The 14,961-nt window shown below is 37.2% G+C and overlaps 1 protein-coding gene across 2 annotated transcripts in view; it reads left to right on the top strand.

Moving 5' to 3' along the window:
- RABEP1 (rabaptin, RAB GTPase binding effector protein 1) overlaps positions 1–14,961 on the top strand; it is a 92,262-nt gene that overhangs the window by 22,290 nt on the left and 55,011 nt on the right. For both annotated transcript variants that reach the window (XM_052657053.1, XM_052657054.1), the window contains one exon: positions 5,776–5,904. In XM_052657053.1, coding sequence (XP_052513013.1) covers positions 5,776–5,904 — 129 coding nt within the window. The remainder of the gene's footprint in view (positions 1–5,775; positions 5,905–14,961) is intronic.

The following is a 14,961-nucleotide window of genomic DNA, read 5'->3' as shown; positions in this document are numbered from 1 at the left end:
GATACAATGTTTCTACTAAGCTGGTATTGTGTTAGGATTAGTGTGTCCTGTTTTATGTAGATTTTTGACTAACTGTAGTGTGCAAAGAGAGCAACCGAGATCATGAAGAATTTAGACATTATTAAATGGTGAAGAGATGTTTCATCTGGAGAAAGGAGAGGGCAAGTGTGAGATGTCAGATAATAGAAATTTTCCTCACTGATTCTGTAGGGCAAAACTAAGATTTCTAAGGAAGATGATTTCAAGTTCTTTTAGTAAAAATAGATATTTCTAACAGGTGATCAGTTCAAGTAAAGCGGGGAGGATAATCTAAATCTCTTAATGGTGGAATTGGCTGCCCCATAAGGCAGTGAACTGAGTTGTTAGCTTTATGTTTATGTGTAAGCCATGTGATCACATGTCTGTTATCGGAATGGATTCCTGCATGAATTAGGAATTGGTGTTTCAAACTATTTTGACCTCTGTCCACTGTAAGAAGCACTTTCTCCAGTGCAACCCAATCATGAAATAACATATACCCATATTAAATGTGTTGCTGGTATTTCTATTATATTTTATTATTAACTTTAAATGGCAGATTGCTAATCACTAAATTGATGTAACAGCTTACTAATGGATTGACATTTAGTTTGAAATACATTGGATTATAGTAATCCATACAATCCTTTGCTAAGTCACTTCAGTCGTGTCCGACTCTGTGTGACCCCATTGACGGCAGCCCATCAGGCTCCCCGGTCCCTGGGATTCTCCAGGCAAGAACACTGGAGTGGGTTGCCATTTCCTTCTCCAATGCATGAAAGTGAAAAGTGAAAGGGGAGTTGCTCAGTTGTGTCCGACTCTTCGCGACCCCATGGACTTCAGCCCACCAGGCTCCTCCGTCCATGGGATTTTCCAGGCAAGAGTACTGGAGGGGGGCGCCATCGCCTTCTTGATACAATCCTTATAACTCTATTATCTAGTTGTTATTCCCACTCAATAATGTAAACTAAAAATTGGACCCATAAAATTCCACACTGCAAATGCCTAGAGGTTAATTAATTAATTTTGATCATTAACATCTCTAGGGAGGTTGAAAATTAGAAAATGTTCTGTTTTTGATTCTTCTCACCGCTGTTCTTGTCACCCCTGCCACCCATTCCCCACAACAGTTTTTTCCATCCTTAATTCTACTTTTGCCCTTTTGAAGACTCTCTTCTTAATTTTTCATTATATCATTATCTACCTGAATTAAAATTTGGTGCCAGTTCTTTTCATTTAATATTTTCGTGGATTTATGACAACATTTTCAAGTCATTTGCATAAACACCTAATTTTTACATGAGAAATAATTGACTTTCTTATTTGAAACTCATCATTTAAAAAGTGTTATCTTTTATCTGAAATACTATAGCACCTAATTATTTAAGAGAGTTTTTAAAAAAGAATAGAGTAAAAGAAAATAAGGGTTTTCATTTTGCTTCACATAAGGAAGGCTAAAAAGATGTTCTGTGTAAACTTCATCACCAGATGTTCTTTTGTTTTAGAAATGGTTCATCTGAGTAAATGGACAGGGAGAAAGGCTGCAGTATCTTAAAGTTGTTAGAGTCAGATTTTGGAGGATTATATAAAATGAGATGACAGGCTTTATATTATACTAAAGAGTTTATGTTTATCTTTAGTATTATGGAAAAAATTATTCCCAAGTGCTGTATCTGTTTGCTCTAATGCTGTCAGGTGACTGGTAATGTTATTGTAGACTGCTTTACTTTACCTTCTCCTTCCCCTTCCTTACTGAGGCAAGTAATTGTGGATTTACTGAATATTTCCTAAACAAGGCATCATTCAGTGGGTGTATTTACTGCAAATAATAATGATTTTTAGTAATCCTTCAAAAGGCTGGACAGAGTTTTCCGAGTACAGGGAAGAGTTTTCAGAGTACAGGTCATTTGCCAGCTGACAGGCCACTTCTGAAACAAAAGGTTTTTGTTTTTAGCACATTTTTAAAAATTTTAGCAAATTATTTTGCTAAATAATATATATGTGGGAAAATATACGTGTAGTTTTAAAAAATGACTCTTTACTGTGTTAAAATATTTTAAGACCATTGAAGTAAGTTATGTGTACTTTTTGGGAGCAGAGAAATTGAGATGGAGCAATAGGACAAGATTATAATCACTGAAACTTAAAAAAATGAAGCACCGTACTACTCTTTAATTTAAATACAGTCAAGTGTAATTTATCCTTTTGATTAGCTTTGATTCAGAGAGAGAACTGCTCTGAATATAATTTGGCCTATTCTTACCAATCTTATATATGTATATTTCCATAGATTGTATATGTGATATTTCAATATAATTTTGTGTCTTAATCTTTTAATATAATTTTTCTGACTTATTATTCCATTGGATGGATGTACATAGCTACAATACTTAATAGTTTCACTTTAAAGTCAATGATATACAGGTTAAGACTTCTGAGTTTCAGGAACTGTTCAGATTCTTTTGTTCCACTGGAGTTATGCATTTTTTTTTTTTTTTTGCTTGAAATAGGTGTTTTCCTGGATCTTAAAGGTTTTTAAACAAAAAAAATTCTGATTGTAGTAACGTTTAACCTAGATTGTGTTTTTCCCCCCATTGATAATGTCTCATCAAGTTTAGTATACCATTAGAGTGTAATAGTAGGACCCAGCTTGAGGCTTTACAATATTTCTGAATTATTACATATTTTTACATTCATGTCAAAATTAGGGAAGGAGATATACCTAACAATTATTGCACCTTTACTTCATTTATTTGCCATATTCTTTTCTTTTTGTATTGTTGCTTAATTCAGACACTTTGGGCAGGCAGCTATGCTCATCACTATACCACCAATGCAGACATTTTGAATAAATGATGTAATAATTTTTCTCTTTGCATATCAAGCATTAAAAGAAGTCACTGCATAACATAGTGTGCCCCCTTTATTTTATTACTCAAGGTAGCAGTATACAGAATGTGTGGAATGTTTGACAGAGTCTGATATGCTAATAGCTTTCAGCTGTGAGTTACAGCAGTCTTAGTGTTGTTGAAGTTGGCATTAATGGTGGCATGTTGTTAGGATGATACATGGTAGTAGGGAATGATATGAGCTGGAAGTCTAAGCATGGAATTGAGTCAGAATCATGAGGCTAGAAGTGACTTCTGGGCGTTTGTCAAAGCCAGTTGATCAGTCTGCTGTTTTCCCTTATTCATTTAGTATCAGTAAATCTTACTAGCTTATAGCTAATATTTACCCATTTTTTCTTATATGCCAGGCTAAGTGGTTTTTACATGAACTGTTAATTAGTTATTGTGAACTGCTAGTCGCCATGTTAAAAAAAAATATTTTGTGTGATGAGATCTATTTTCAGTTTGATTTGTGGTTGGTTGCTCATGCATTATGATTTAAGAGATGCCTGTTTTTAAACTTTCTTGTTGTTTTATGCAAGGTGAATTGATTTTTCCAGATAAAGCTGTAGAGGCATTCTTATAAAAAGCAGTTGTTTGGGCTTTTTTATGTGTTGTAGAACTGTAGTATGTTGGAAATAGTTGAGGTGGATTTAAGAAAATTTGAGGGAGGATTAAAAATTTTTTTATTAAAAAAAAAAGAGTAAGAGTGTTAGTTACTTGGTATATCCTCAAGGGGATCACGACTGCTGGAACTGAAATTTGTCCTCAGTTGTGGAGAGAGGCAGCCAGATCTGTGGGTGTGGACTGTGCCTCAACTGTAGGTCAGAGCCAGGACAGGGTGGGGAGTATTGGAAACACACTTAATCTTTCTTGGCTGTAATTTTAAAGGCTGTATTTTAGTTTTTATTGATTTATTAGCTTCAGTTACTAAATATAATGTTGAAAGTACGGACATTTTGTGTGTGTGTGTGTGCACTTTAGTGGAAGGTAGCAGTGGGTGGGAGTGTAGTTTTTAGTGATAAGTAAGAACAGACGGATCATCTTTCTTTATTTCCCATTGCTTTTCCCTAACTCATGTTTTAATGAGTAGCTACCTGTAACTAAAACGTGAAGTGGAAAATTTGCTTAATTTATTTAACAATTGGAATCTGGACAATTAAAAATACCAAGACAAGTAAATAGTACAGAGAACTTATTTCCTTCATGATTTCAAAAGTAAATATGAAATAACTACACATTTCCCCCTTCCAGTGGATTCTCCATTCCTCTTTTTCTCTGAGGGTTAACACATGTTCACATGATCAGATGTCGTTCTTTGCTTTGATGAAAAGATCCTAGATGTTTGCTCCTCAAAATAACTCCTTACCTTTAAAGACAGGGAACTCAAAGCAGCTATCATTTTCTCTTTTCGCCTTGGATTGCTTTGATGCGGTTAGATCTGTAGTGAGGCTTGACTGAAGATGTCATGGGAGCAAATAAATACTGGTTTTAATTATTTAGTATTGAAGGAGTTGTAGAGAACTTTGATAAGCACATGGAAGAAATTAATTAGCCGTAGTCCTATATCTTGTAGACAGATCATTGCATTTTTTCCAGTCTTTTTTTCCTGTGTGCTATAAAATTATAAGCTCAATTTAATTGAGTAATAGGTTTAGAGGAGTATTAGGGCCTTCAGAGATAATCTCAGATCATGGTTAAAATTTTAGTAAATTGTTGTTATCTGGTTGTAGGGATCCGAGACCTCTGCTGACCTAGATAATTAGGCAGACGTGTTACTACTGATAACGCGTAGTATTATCTCCCTTTCTGGGAGAAGGAAATGGCAACCCACTCCAGTATTCTTGCTTGGAGAATCCCTTGGACAGAGGAGCCTGGTCGGCTGCTGTCCATGGGGTTGCAGAGAGTCCACAACTGAAGCGGCTTAGCATGCATGCATGCATTGGAGAAGGAAATGGCAACCTGCTCCAATATTCTTGCCTGGAGAATCCCAGGGACAGAGGAGCCTGGTGCGCTGCCATCTATGGGGTCGCACAGAGTTGGACACGACTGAAGCGACTTACCAGTAGTAGCAGCAATTACTACCGATAAGCATCCCCTGGAGCAATTAGGGTCATAGCTTTGTGGCTAGGTTGCTGTTGGGGTAAAGGATGCCACCAAGAGTTTGGATTTCCCTCTCCTTGGTTGAACCAAAATACTCTCAGGGTTTGGTCAGGATAGGTGTTTATATAATCAGCTGTGGCCAAATTATAGAGCTCCTCAAAATGGGTAAAAATGGGTCCCAGTCCCTGCCATACCATAATCAAGTTAATTTAAAAACCGGATAATCTCCCAGTAATGGAGAGTTAATACAGAATGTACAGTTCTGTACCCTTTCTATATGAAAGGTTTTTTCATTATGATTTCAGTATAATGAGCCATCTTGAAAGTGGGAGAATGGTTCAGTTTAGAATAGCTGTGCTAATCAGAGTGCCCTTTAGATTTTGCTTATAACTTGTGAGAGAGAGGAACTAGCAAGATTGGCAGTGGATTTGTTTGTAGGATAAACAGCCCAAATAATCCAATATTTAACAAATTCGTAAGTGAATGGACATACTCAGTTAGGAACTTTGAAGCTTTCTTTTGGGAAATTTGCTTTATGTGATTCTCCATATATGTACTGTTTCAGCTTACAGGATTCATTCACAACATGTGTATTAAGTTGAGTAGAATTGTCCTTTTTGAAAAATTTCCAGGAATATAGTGATCTTTGGGAGAAGCTTGACCACTTGTTTCTTTATAGAAATATGCAGCTGCAATACTAATCAATTCTTGTAACTTAATTTATAAATAAAAATTATTACTTGTTAACTAGTATTTTTCTTTTCAGTTTCTCTTCAGCAGCGGGTGGCAGAATTGGAAAAAATTAACGCAGAATTTTTACGTGCAAAGCAACAGCTTGAGCAAGAATTTAATCAAAAGAGAGCAAAATTTAAAGAGTTATATTTGGCTAAAGAGGGTAAGTTTATAAGTCTCCCTCAACCCCCGTACTAAAACTGTCTTAAAACTTTTTGTCAAGTTTCTCGGTAGTATATACAATGTTAATTTTAATCACTGAATAAATCTTGATTTTATTTCTAGTTGGATTGTATAATAGAAATCTATTTAGAGGTTAGGGTTAAGAATGAAATTGTAAAACAAGTTGAATAATACATTATTTAGATATTTCTTTGTCTTTTGACATTAATGATATTTAATATGGTAGGCTAGATAGTCCTGGGACACAGGACTTTCAGTCCTCTTAGCACTTGGGAGATAGCCCCAGGTAAATCAGGACAGTTGGCATTCTAATAATAGCCTTAGCTGTTACATTAAAACTGACATTTCATGTAATTTATTCAACAAATGTTAATTATCCATTAATATGTTTAATACCTACTATCAGGTAGGCATTGTGCCTTGGTGCTGAGTATACAGAAGGGGCAAGATTCGTGTGGCTCTTGTACTCATAGAAGTTTAATTCTACTGAAGAAAAAAGATTAATAGTGCACTTAGTTGCTCAGTCATGTCCGACTCTTTGCGACCCCATGGACTGTAGCCCGCCAGGCTCCTCTGTTCGTGGGATTCTCCAGGCAAGAATATTGGAGTGGGTTGCCATGCCCTCTTCCAGTGGATCTTCCTGACCCAGGGACTGAACCCGGGTCTCTTGCATTGCAGGCAGATTCCTTCCCTTCTGAGCCACCAGAGAAGCCCAAGAATACTGGAGTAGGTAGCTTCTCCCTTCTCCAGAGGATCTTCCTGACCCACAACGCTCTAAGAGATGACACCTTGCAATGGCTTTGATTCCATGTCCCTGCCAGACTCTGCTGAGTCCCCCCAAAAAGCAAAGTGTATAAGGCAAATGAACAAAGTGTATAAGGCAAACTTATGAGAGCATATCATGAGGGAACCTTACTCTGAAGGATGACGGGAATGGTTTACATTTTGGATATTGACATAAGAAGGTATAGATATGGTTTCTAGAGCCCTCTAGACCAGTGAGTGATTCTCAGAATGTGATTGTGAAATAGCAGCATTGCATTAATAATCTCCTGGGGAACTTGTCAGAAATGAAAAATTTTGGAAGCTACCCCAGACTTCTGAATCTGACACTCTGGAATTAGAGTCTATACCAATTGATGTTTTAAGGTTCTCTCCAGGTAATTCAGATGCCCGTCAAATTTTGGGAATAGATGCTCTAGTATAGATGAGCAGCTTTTAGACTCTAAAGTGGATAAAAATCACCTGGAAAACTTGTTGGAACACAGTATGTTGGGCTGGAGCCTGAGAACTTGTGTTTCTAATAAACTTGTAGGTGATTGCATTACTGCCAGTCCAAGGGTCACAGTTTGAGAACCATTACTCTAGACTGGTGATCCTTCAACATTTATCTACTCTGTAAAATGTTTACATACACCCCTCGTTCCTTAAAAAAATTTTAATTTTAAATTTAAAAAAATTTGAAGTATGTCAATTCTATTGTACTGTTAATGCTGACAATTTAAAAAATTCATGCTTTAGACATATCCATTATAGTCAATCATAGTGATTTATGATACTATCCATCACCGATCCATTGAATAAAATAAATGTCAATAAATTCTTCAGCAGGAATTTTAATTTTCCCCCTCCTTGTGTTAGTTTTAACATCTTCCTCAGAATTTTATTCTAAAAAGTGATTTTTTAGAACACAAATTCGAGTGTGCATCAGGATTTTACCTCTAGGGTTTATTAAAAGGAAGATTGCTGGGCCCCACCCCTAGAGTTTCTGATTCACTAGATCTGTGGGATCCTAGACTTTGGATTACTAGAATGTTAACAAGGTAATGCTGATATTATTGGTTCAGGGACAACACTTTGAGAACCACTAGCCTACAGTAATATTTTGTGCTTGAAAGCCACTAGAAAAATTGGTCTGATTGCTCTGCAATAAAAATATGCACATAAATTTCTTTTGTATTGCAGTATTGCCGTAATTTAAAGTATACAAGTGATTACATCATAAATATTGTATACACTTAAAAAATAGTATTATAATGTGTAAGAATTACTAGAAATGGAGGTCTTAAGAGATATATTCATTCTCCTGCCCAATTAAGTCATTAAGCTCTAGTGAATATTATTAATGTCCAGAAAAAGATATGTTTCAGTTTTTTTCTTTTCTTTCTTTTTTTAACTAAGTTGGGAATTCTCTGGTGGCTTAGTGGTTAGGATTCTGGGGTTTAACTGCTGTGGCCCGTGTCCAATCCCTGGACAGGGAACTGAGATCCCACAAGCCGAGCAGCATGGCCTTAAAACAAAACAAAAATAGATGTAAGTTAAGCCCCTGGTCTCATAAATAAGTAGATGGAAATAGAAGTTTTTCTTTTTTTAAGTAGTGATTGTTATTTTATTCTCTTAACTCTTTCTGAATTATGTGTTCAATCACCCAGTGCTCTAGCTTCAACTTTATAGATTGACAACTCAAATAGGTCGTCTTTCAGTTTTGTTGAAGTAGACTTTGCAGTCCATGCATGCATGCGTGCTGAGTTGCTTCAGTCATGTCTAACTCTGTGACTCCACGGACTGTAGCCCACCAGGCTCCTCTGTCCATGGGATTCTCCAGGCATGAATACTGGAGAGGATTGCCATGCCCTCCTCCCGAGGATCTCCTTATCCCAAGGACTGAACCCATGTCTCATGTCTCCTGCATTGGCAAGTGGGGTCTTTTACCACTAGAGCCATCTGTGTGACCTGCCAAAAGATTTGTTACCCAGTTACTAGTCATTCACTTTGTTACTGACATTGATATTTTAAAATTAGTCCTCTGGTTTTATATCACGGTGGAGTTTTTACACTATAAGGCAGTGAACCATAGTAAAACTCAGGATAGGTGAAAGCCTTTCATTTGTTATGTAGGGAGAAGGGTATTAAGAAAAGGGAGGTGCAAGGAGAATCTACACATAAACATGTCTCTATTTTAGGAAAGATTTTTGTGGAAGTTGAGGATCTAAAATTTGATTCCGTTAAAACACCATGTGGCTGTGAATCCCTTGGAAGATCTTTGGGTACCCGCTCAGGCACGTGTAACTCACTTTGAAAACCACTGTCTTGGAGTGGTGTTATTCAGACTAGGTTGTAGCTCTTTGATGGATAGCAGAATTGAATGGGTTGTTACCAGCAGTTTTTTGAAAAGAAATACAATGGAAAAGAACACACATTATTTACCTGGTAAGGTTAAGTAAGTATAATTGAACAAAATTTTCTGTTTTAGTTACATATACACATGTATGTATAGAGTTGTGTGATAAAATACAGTTTTTGCTATGAATCATGGTAAAAACAGTTTGAAAGTCACTGTTCTATAGGATGGAAGGTTGCTAGGGCTCACAGAATTCAGCCCTTGGAAAGGTTTACTCACTACAGTGTGGGATTGGATGGTTTTCTCATGGGTTGCAGGAGGGCTGGCTGTTCTGTTAATTTTTTTTCTTCATAGGCTGACAAGGAGATGGGAAAGCTAGTGTTCCTGTCTAGGCATGGTGGTAGTCTGCAAGACACTGTGGAGGTTGGGATGAATGAGATATGGTTTTTATCTTCAATAAAGTATAGTTTTCCTCATCTTTTCTGAAATTATAAAATTCTTTTCTATAAAATTCTGAAGAAATGAAAATGACTAAGAAACTCATTTCTGAAATACATGATCAATTGCAGTTTTATATAGAAGCAGCTCTGAATGTGGGTTTGTTCAAAAACATACCTGGTATGTTAAAATTGCTTTGAATACATCTAGACCCAGTAAATAATCTGTATGTGTACTTTTGTATCTTTCCTATCTGAAGTTCTCAGTGAACTTAAACTGGCCATAGAGAATAAGTGAGTTAACTTTTTATGAATTTCTTTTTGAGAGTTTTTATGATCCTTTTTATGAATTTCTTTTTGAGAGTTTTTATGATCCTTTTTATGAATTTCTTTTTGAGAGTTTTTATGATCCTTTTTGACAGTTTTTAGTGTCATTTCTAAAGAAATTACACAGTGTGTAAAAGGTAAAGGTTGATTTAGTTTATGGATGGCTTGGCTGTTTGCCTAAACAAATTCAAAGATGTCCTCTAAAGCAGCAGCTCATCTTGTTGCATGAAGTATAAATCTAGTCTTTATGATTTTCACCAGGGGTAACAGTATAAGTCATGGTTTTGTTGTATTCAGTAGTCTTTGTATGTTTTATCTTTCAGCAGATCAGGTCACAATAACCCCAGAAGTCCAAATATTGGTATTTTTCCCAATTAGAATAGCTTTTGCTTTGGTGTTGTAATAGCTGTGCTTTCATTTATTTGGAGAGTGGCTGAAATAGAAGTGCAAATAGTAATGAGAAGTACTAACAGGGGGTATTACTTCTTGGCTCCCCTTACTGCCTTTTCCTTCCTTAACACCCATTCTTTTCCCAGCTGACATCAACTGCGAATGTTACAAATACTTAAAATTCTGTTACTTTTCTGCTGAGATTGAAAAAGGGGTTTAACTTTCTAAAAACAGTTTCTGATTTAGATTTTTCCTTTAACCAGTTACAGTACAAAGCTTGGCACTGCAACAGTGTTTGTGTGTTGGAAATCCTCAGTTTTGAGCAATGAGTAAGAGCCTGTTACACAAGGAATCAAACAAAAGGCCAAAGAGTTCTCAGTTTGAAGGAGAATAGTAGAAATGGAGCTCATGTTAATCACCAGTAGACAGTGGAGTTTTCTAGTGGTGTTCAAAATGATTTTGTACATGGTCATTACTTATATAAAGCTCTGATGCCAACTAACCAGAGCAGTAGTTAAAAACTTGGTTTAGGAAGATACAGAAAAAGAATTCCAGGAGAAGAGAATGGAGGGAATAGTAAAGAATATTTGAGGAGATAATGACTGGAATTTTTCAAGCATTAAGAAACAGAAGTGTGTCTTCAGCATTAAGTATGGAGTACCAGGTAGGGTAAATAATAGTAAATTTATACTTTGAAGATATAATGATTTTGAGCAATGAAATTTTAAAAAGCTAGCAATGATGTACCCAGGAAACGAAAAAATACAGTCTTTTATATTCATCGGTTCAGTTGCTCAGTCGTGTCCGACTCTTTGCGACCCCATGGACTGCAGCATGCCAGGCCTCCCTGTCCATCACTAATTCCCAGAGTTTACTCAGACTCATGTCCATCGAGTCGGTGATGCCATCCAACCATCTCATCCTCTGTCGTCCCCTTCTCCTCCCACCTTTGCTCTTTGCCAGCATCAGGGTCTTTTCCAATGAGTCAGTTCTTTGCATCAGGTGGCCAAAGTATTGGAGCTTCAGCTTCAGCATCAGTCCTTCCAGTGAATATTCAGGACTGATTTCCTTTAGGATGGACTAGTTGGGTCTCCTTGCAATCCGAGGGGCTCTTAAGAGTCTTCTCCAACACCACAGTTCAAAAGCATCAATTCTTTGGAGCTCAGCTTTCATTATAGTCCAACTCTCACATCCATACATGACTACTGGAAAAACCAGAGCTTTGGCTAGAAGGACCTTTGCTGGTAAAGTAATGTCTCTGCTTTTTAATATGCTGTCTAGATTGGTCATAACTTTTCTCCCAAGGAGCAAGCTCTTTTAATTTCATGGCTGCAGTCACCATCTGCAGTGATTTTGGAGCCCCCCAAAATAAAGTCTGTCCCTGTTTCCACTGTTTCCCCATTTATTTGCCATGAGGTGATGGAACCAGATGTCATGATCTTCGTTTTCTGAATGTTGAGCTTTAAGCCAACTTTTTCACTCTCCTCGTTCACTTTTATCAAGAGGCTCTTTAGTTCTTTGCTTTCTGCCGTAAGTGTGGATCATAAGGAGCACTTAAAATATTATGTATATCTCAAAGGAATACTTTACATATTTTAAATGTCAAGCTACTTATCATGTTTTCTTATCTAATGCAGTTAGAAAGATTTTAAACAATGTAAATTTTTTTTAAAAGTTTGGAAACTAAGAATGCATTCCTATTGTTCATGAGTTAAAGAGGAAATCGTAATGAAGACTGTAAACTACTTAGAATACAATGAAGATACTTGTGGGATGCAGCTGAAACAGTACTTTGCAAGTAAGCTTATAGCTTTAAAAACATTTATTAAAATTAGTTTATTAAAAGATGTGAAGATGTAAGAAAGTGAAACTAAGTGATCTAAATGTTCAACTTCAAAAGCTAGAAAAAGAGTGAACTCAAAATACAAGAAATAAAACAATAGAAATGGAAAGTGAAGTTGAGTTAAGCTCAATAAAATCAAAAGCACATGTTTTGGATGTACTTTTTTTGAAATTTAAATTTATTTATTTTAATTGGAGGCTAATTACTTTACAATATTGTACTGATTTTGCCATACATCAACATGAATCCACCACGGGTGTACACATGTTCCCAATCCTGAATCCCCCTCCCACCACCCTCTCCATACCATCCCTCTGGGTCATCCCAGTGCACCAGCCCCAAGCATCCTGTATCCTGCATCAAACCTAGACTGGCAATTCATTTCTTATATGATATTATACATGTTTCAATGCCATTCTCCTGGATGTACTTTGAAAAGATAAGAGTGTTCATGCTGCTGCTGCTGCTAAGTCGCTTTAGTCATGTCCGACTCTGTGCGACCCCATAGACGCAGCCCACCAGGCTCTCCCGTTCCTGGGATTCTCCAGGCAAGAACACTGGAGTGGGTTGCCATTTCCTTCTCCAGTGCATGAAAGTGAAAAGTGAAAGGGAATTTGCTCAGTCGTGTCCGACTCTTAGTGACCCCATGGACGGCAGCCTACCAGGCTCCTCCGCCCATGGGATTTTCCAAGCAAGAGTACTGGAGTGCGGTGCCATTGCCTTCTCCAGAGTGTTCATAGTAGCACTAAATTTTTAAAAATTAAAAAAAATTAACTCAAGTATAATTGATTTACAGGGTTGTGTTTTGGGTATACAACAAAGTGATTCAGTTATACATGTATATTCTTTTTCATGATCTTTTCCATTTTGGTTCATTACAGGATATTGAATATAATTCCCAGTGTTATACAGTAAGACCTTGTTGTTTATTTTATGTATAGTGTTTTGTATCTGCTAATCCGAAACTCCAAATTTATCCCTTCCCCACCACCTGTCCCTTTTAGTAACTATACATTTGTTTTGTATGTCTGAGTCTGTTGTGTAAATAAGTTTGTTTCATACATTAGATTCCACATATAAGGGCCAATCCATCAGGAAGACAAAATAGTTACATACATGTCTACCTACAGAATCCCACAATACAGGAAACAAGCTGACAGAAATGAAAGGAGAAAAATACAGTTTTACAGTAAGATTATATTTTTTTAGTACTCCACTTTCATCAATGAGTAGAATAAGGAGATCAAGGAAATAGAGGATTGAGTATAAAAGGATTGATAATACAGTGTTTGCTCTCTGATCACAATGGAATGAAATTTGAGAAACTCACAAATATGTGGAAATTTGGTGATATACTCCTGAGTTATCAATAACTGAAAGAAGAAATCACGAAGAAAATTAGAATATACTTCGAGATAAGTGGAATTGTAGACATGCCATGCCAATCCTTATGAAATGCAGCTGTATCAGTCCTTAGACATATGTAACTATAAATGCTTGTATTAAAGATTAAATATTTCAAATCTGTAATTTACTCTTTCACTTTATAACACTGGAAGAACTGTTAATGAAGCCTAAAGCAAGTAGAAAGAAGGAATTAATAAGGATTAGAGTAAAAATCAGTGAAATACAGAATAGAAAATCGGTGAAACTTTTACTGCTTTCTTTGGAAAGACCAACAACTTGATAAATCTTTAGCTAGATTGACCAGTAAATGAATACCAGGTCCATTACTACTGACCTTAAACAGAAATTTAAAAAAGTATAAGGCAATACTGTGAATGAGGAAGTAGACAAATTCCTAGAAAGACACAAGCACCAAAACTGACTGAAGAAGTGGAAAATCGAAATTGGACACATAGCAAATAAAGAGGGTGAATTTGTAATTAAAAAACTGCCCCCGGCCCCGCCAAAATGAAAAGCCGAGGCTCAGATGGCTTAAGTAGTGAAGTTTACCATATGTTCAAAGAATTAACACTAATTCTTCTCTAACTGTCCTAAAAGTAGACAGAAAGGGAACTTGCCCTCCTGATCAATTGCTTCCAATTCAGGAGGCCTGGGCTTGATCCCTGATGAGGGAACTAGATCCTGCACACCACAACCAAAAGATACTGCTTGCTGCAGCTAAGACCTGGTGCAGCCCCTACACACATACACATACACACACACACACACACACCCACCCACCCACCCCCACCCACACACACACACACACACACACACACACACACACCCACCTCTGCGACCCCATGGACTGCAGCACGCCAGGCTTTCCTGTCTATCACCAACTCACGGAGCTTGCTCAAGCTCATGTCCATCAAGTCAGTGATGCCATCCAACTATCTCATCCTCTGCTATCCCTTTCTCCTCCTGCCTTCAGTCTTTCTCAGCATCAGGGTCTTTCCCAATGAGTCAGTTCTTCGCATCAGGTGGCCAAAGTATTGGAGCTTCAGCTTCCTTCATTCCATTGAGCATTCAGGGTTGATTTCCTCTAGGATTGATGGGTTTGATCTCCTTGCAGTCCAACGGACTCTCAAGAATTTTCCCCAACACCACAGTTCAAAAGCATCAATTCTTCAGCATTCAACTTTCTTTATAGTCCAACTCTCACATCCATACATGACTACTGGAAAAACCATAGCTTTGACTAGACAAACCTTTGTCAGCAAAGTAATGTTTTTGCTTTTTAATATGCTGTCTAGGTCTGTCATAGCTTTCCTTTCAAGAAGCAAGCATCTTTTAATTTCGTGGCTGTAGCCACCATCTGCAGTGACTTTGCTGCTGCTGCTAAGTCACTTCAGTCGTGTCTGACTCTGTACGACCCCATAGACGGCAGCCCACCAAGCTCCGCCGTCCCTGAGATTCTCCAGGCAAGAATGCTGGAGTGGGTTGCCATTTCCTTCTACAGGAGATCTTCCC

The sequence above is a fragment of the Budorcas taxicolor genome, chromosome 19 (genome assembly GCF_023091745.1).
Source record: "Budorcas taxicolor isolate Tak-1 chromosome 19, Takin1.1, whole genome shotgun sequence".
NCBI lineage: Eukaryota > Metazoa > Chordata > Mammalia > Artiodactyla > Bovidae > Budorcas > Budorcas taxicolor.
Note: the sequence above shows the minus strand (reverse complement) of the source record. Positions and strands in the feature narration are given on the sequence as shown.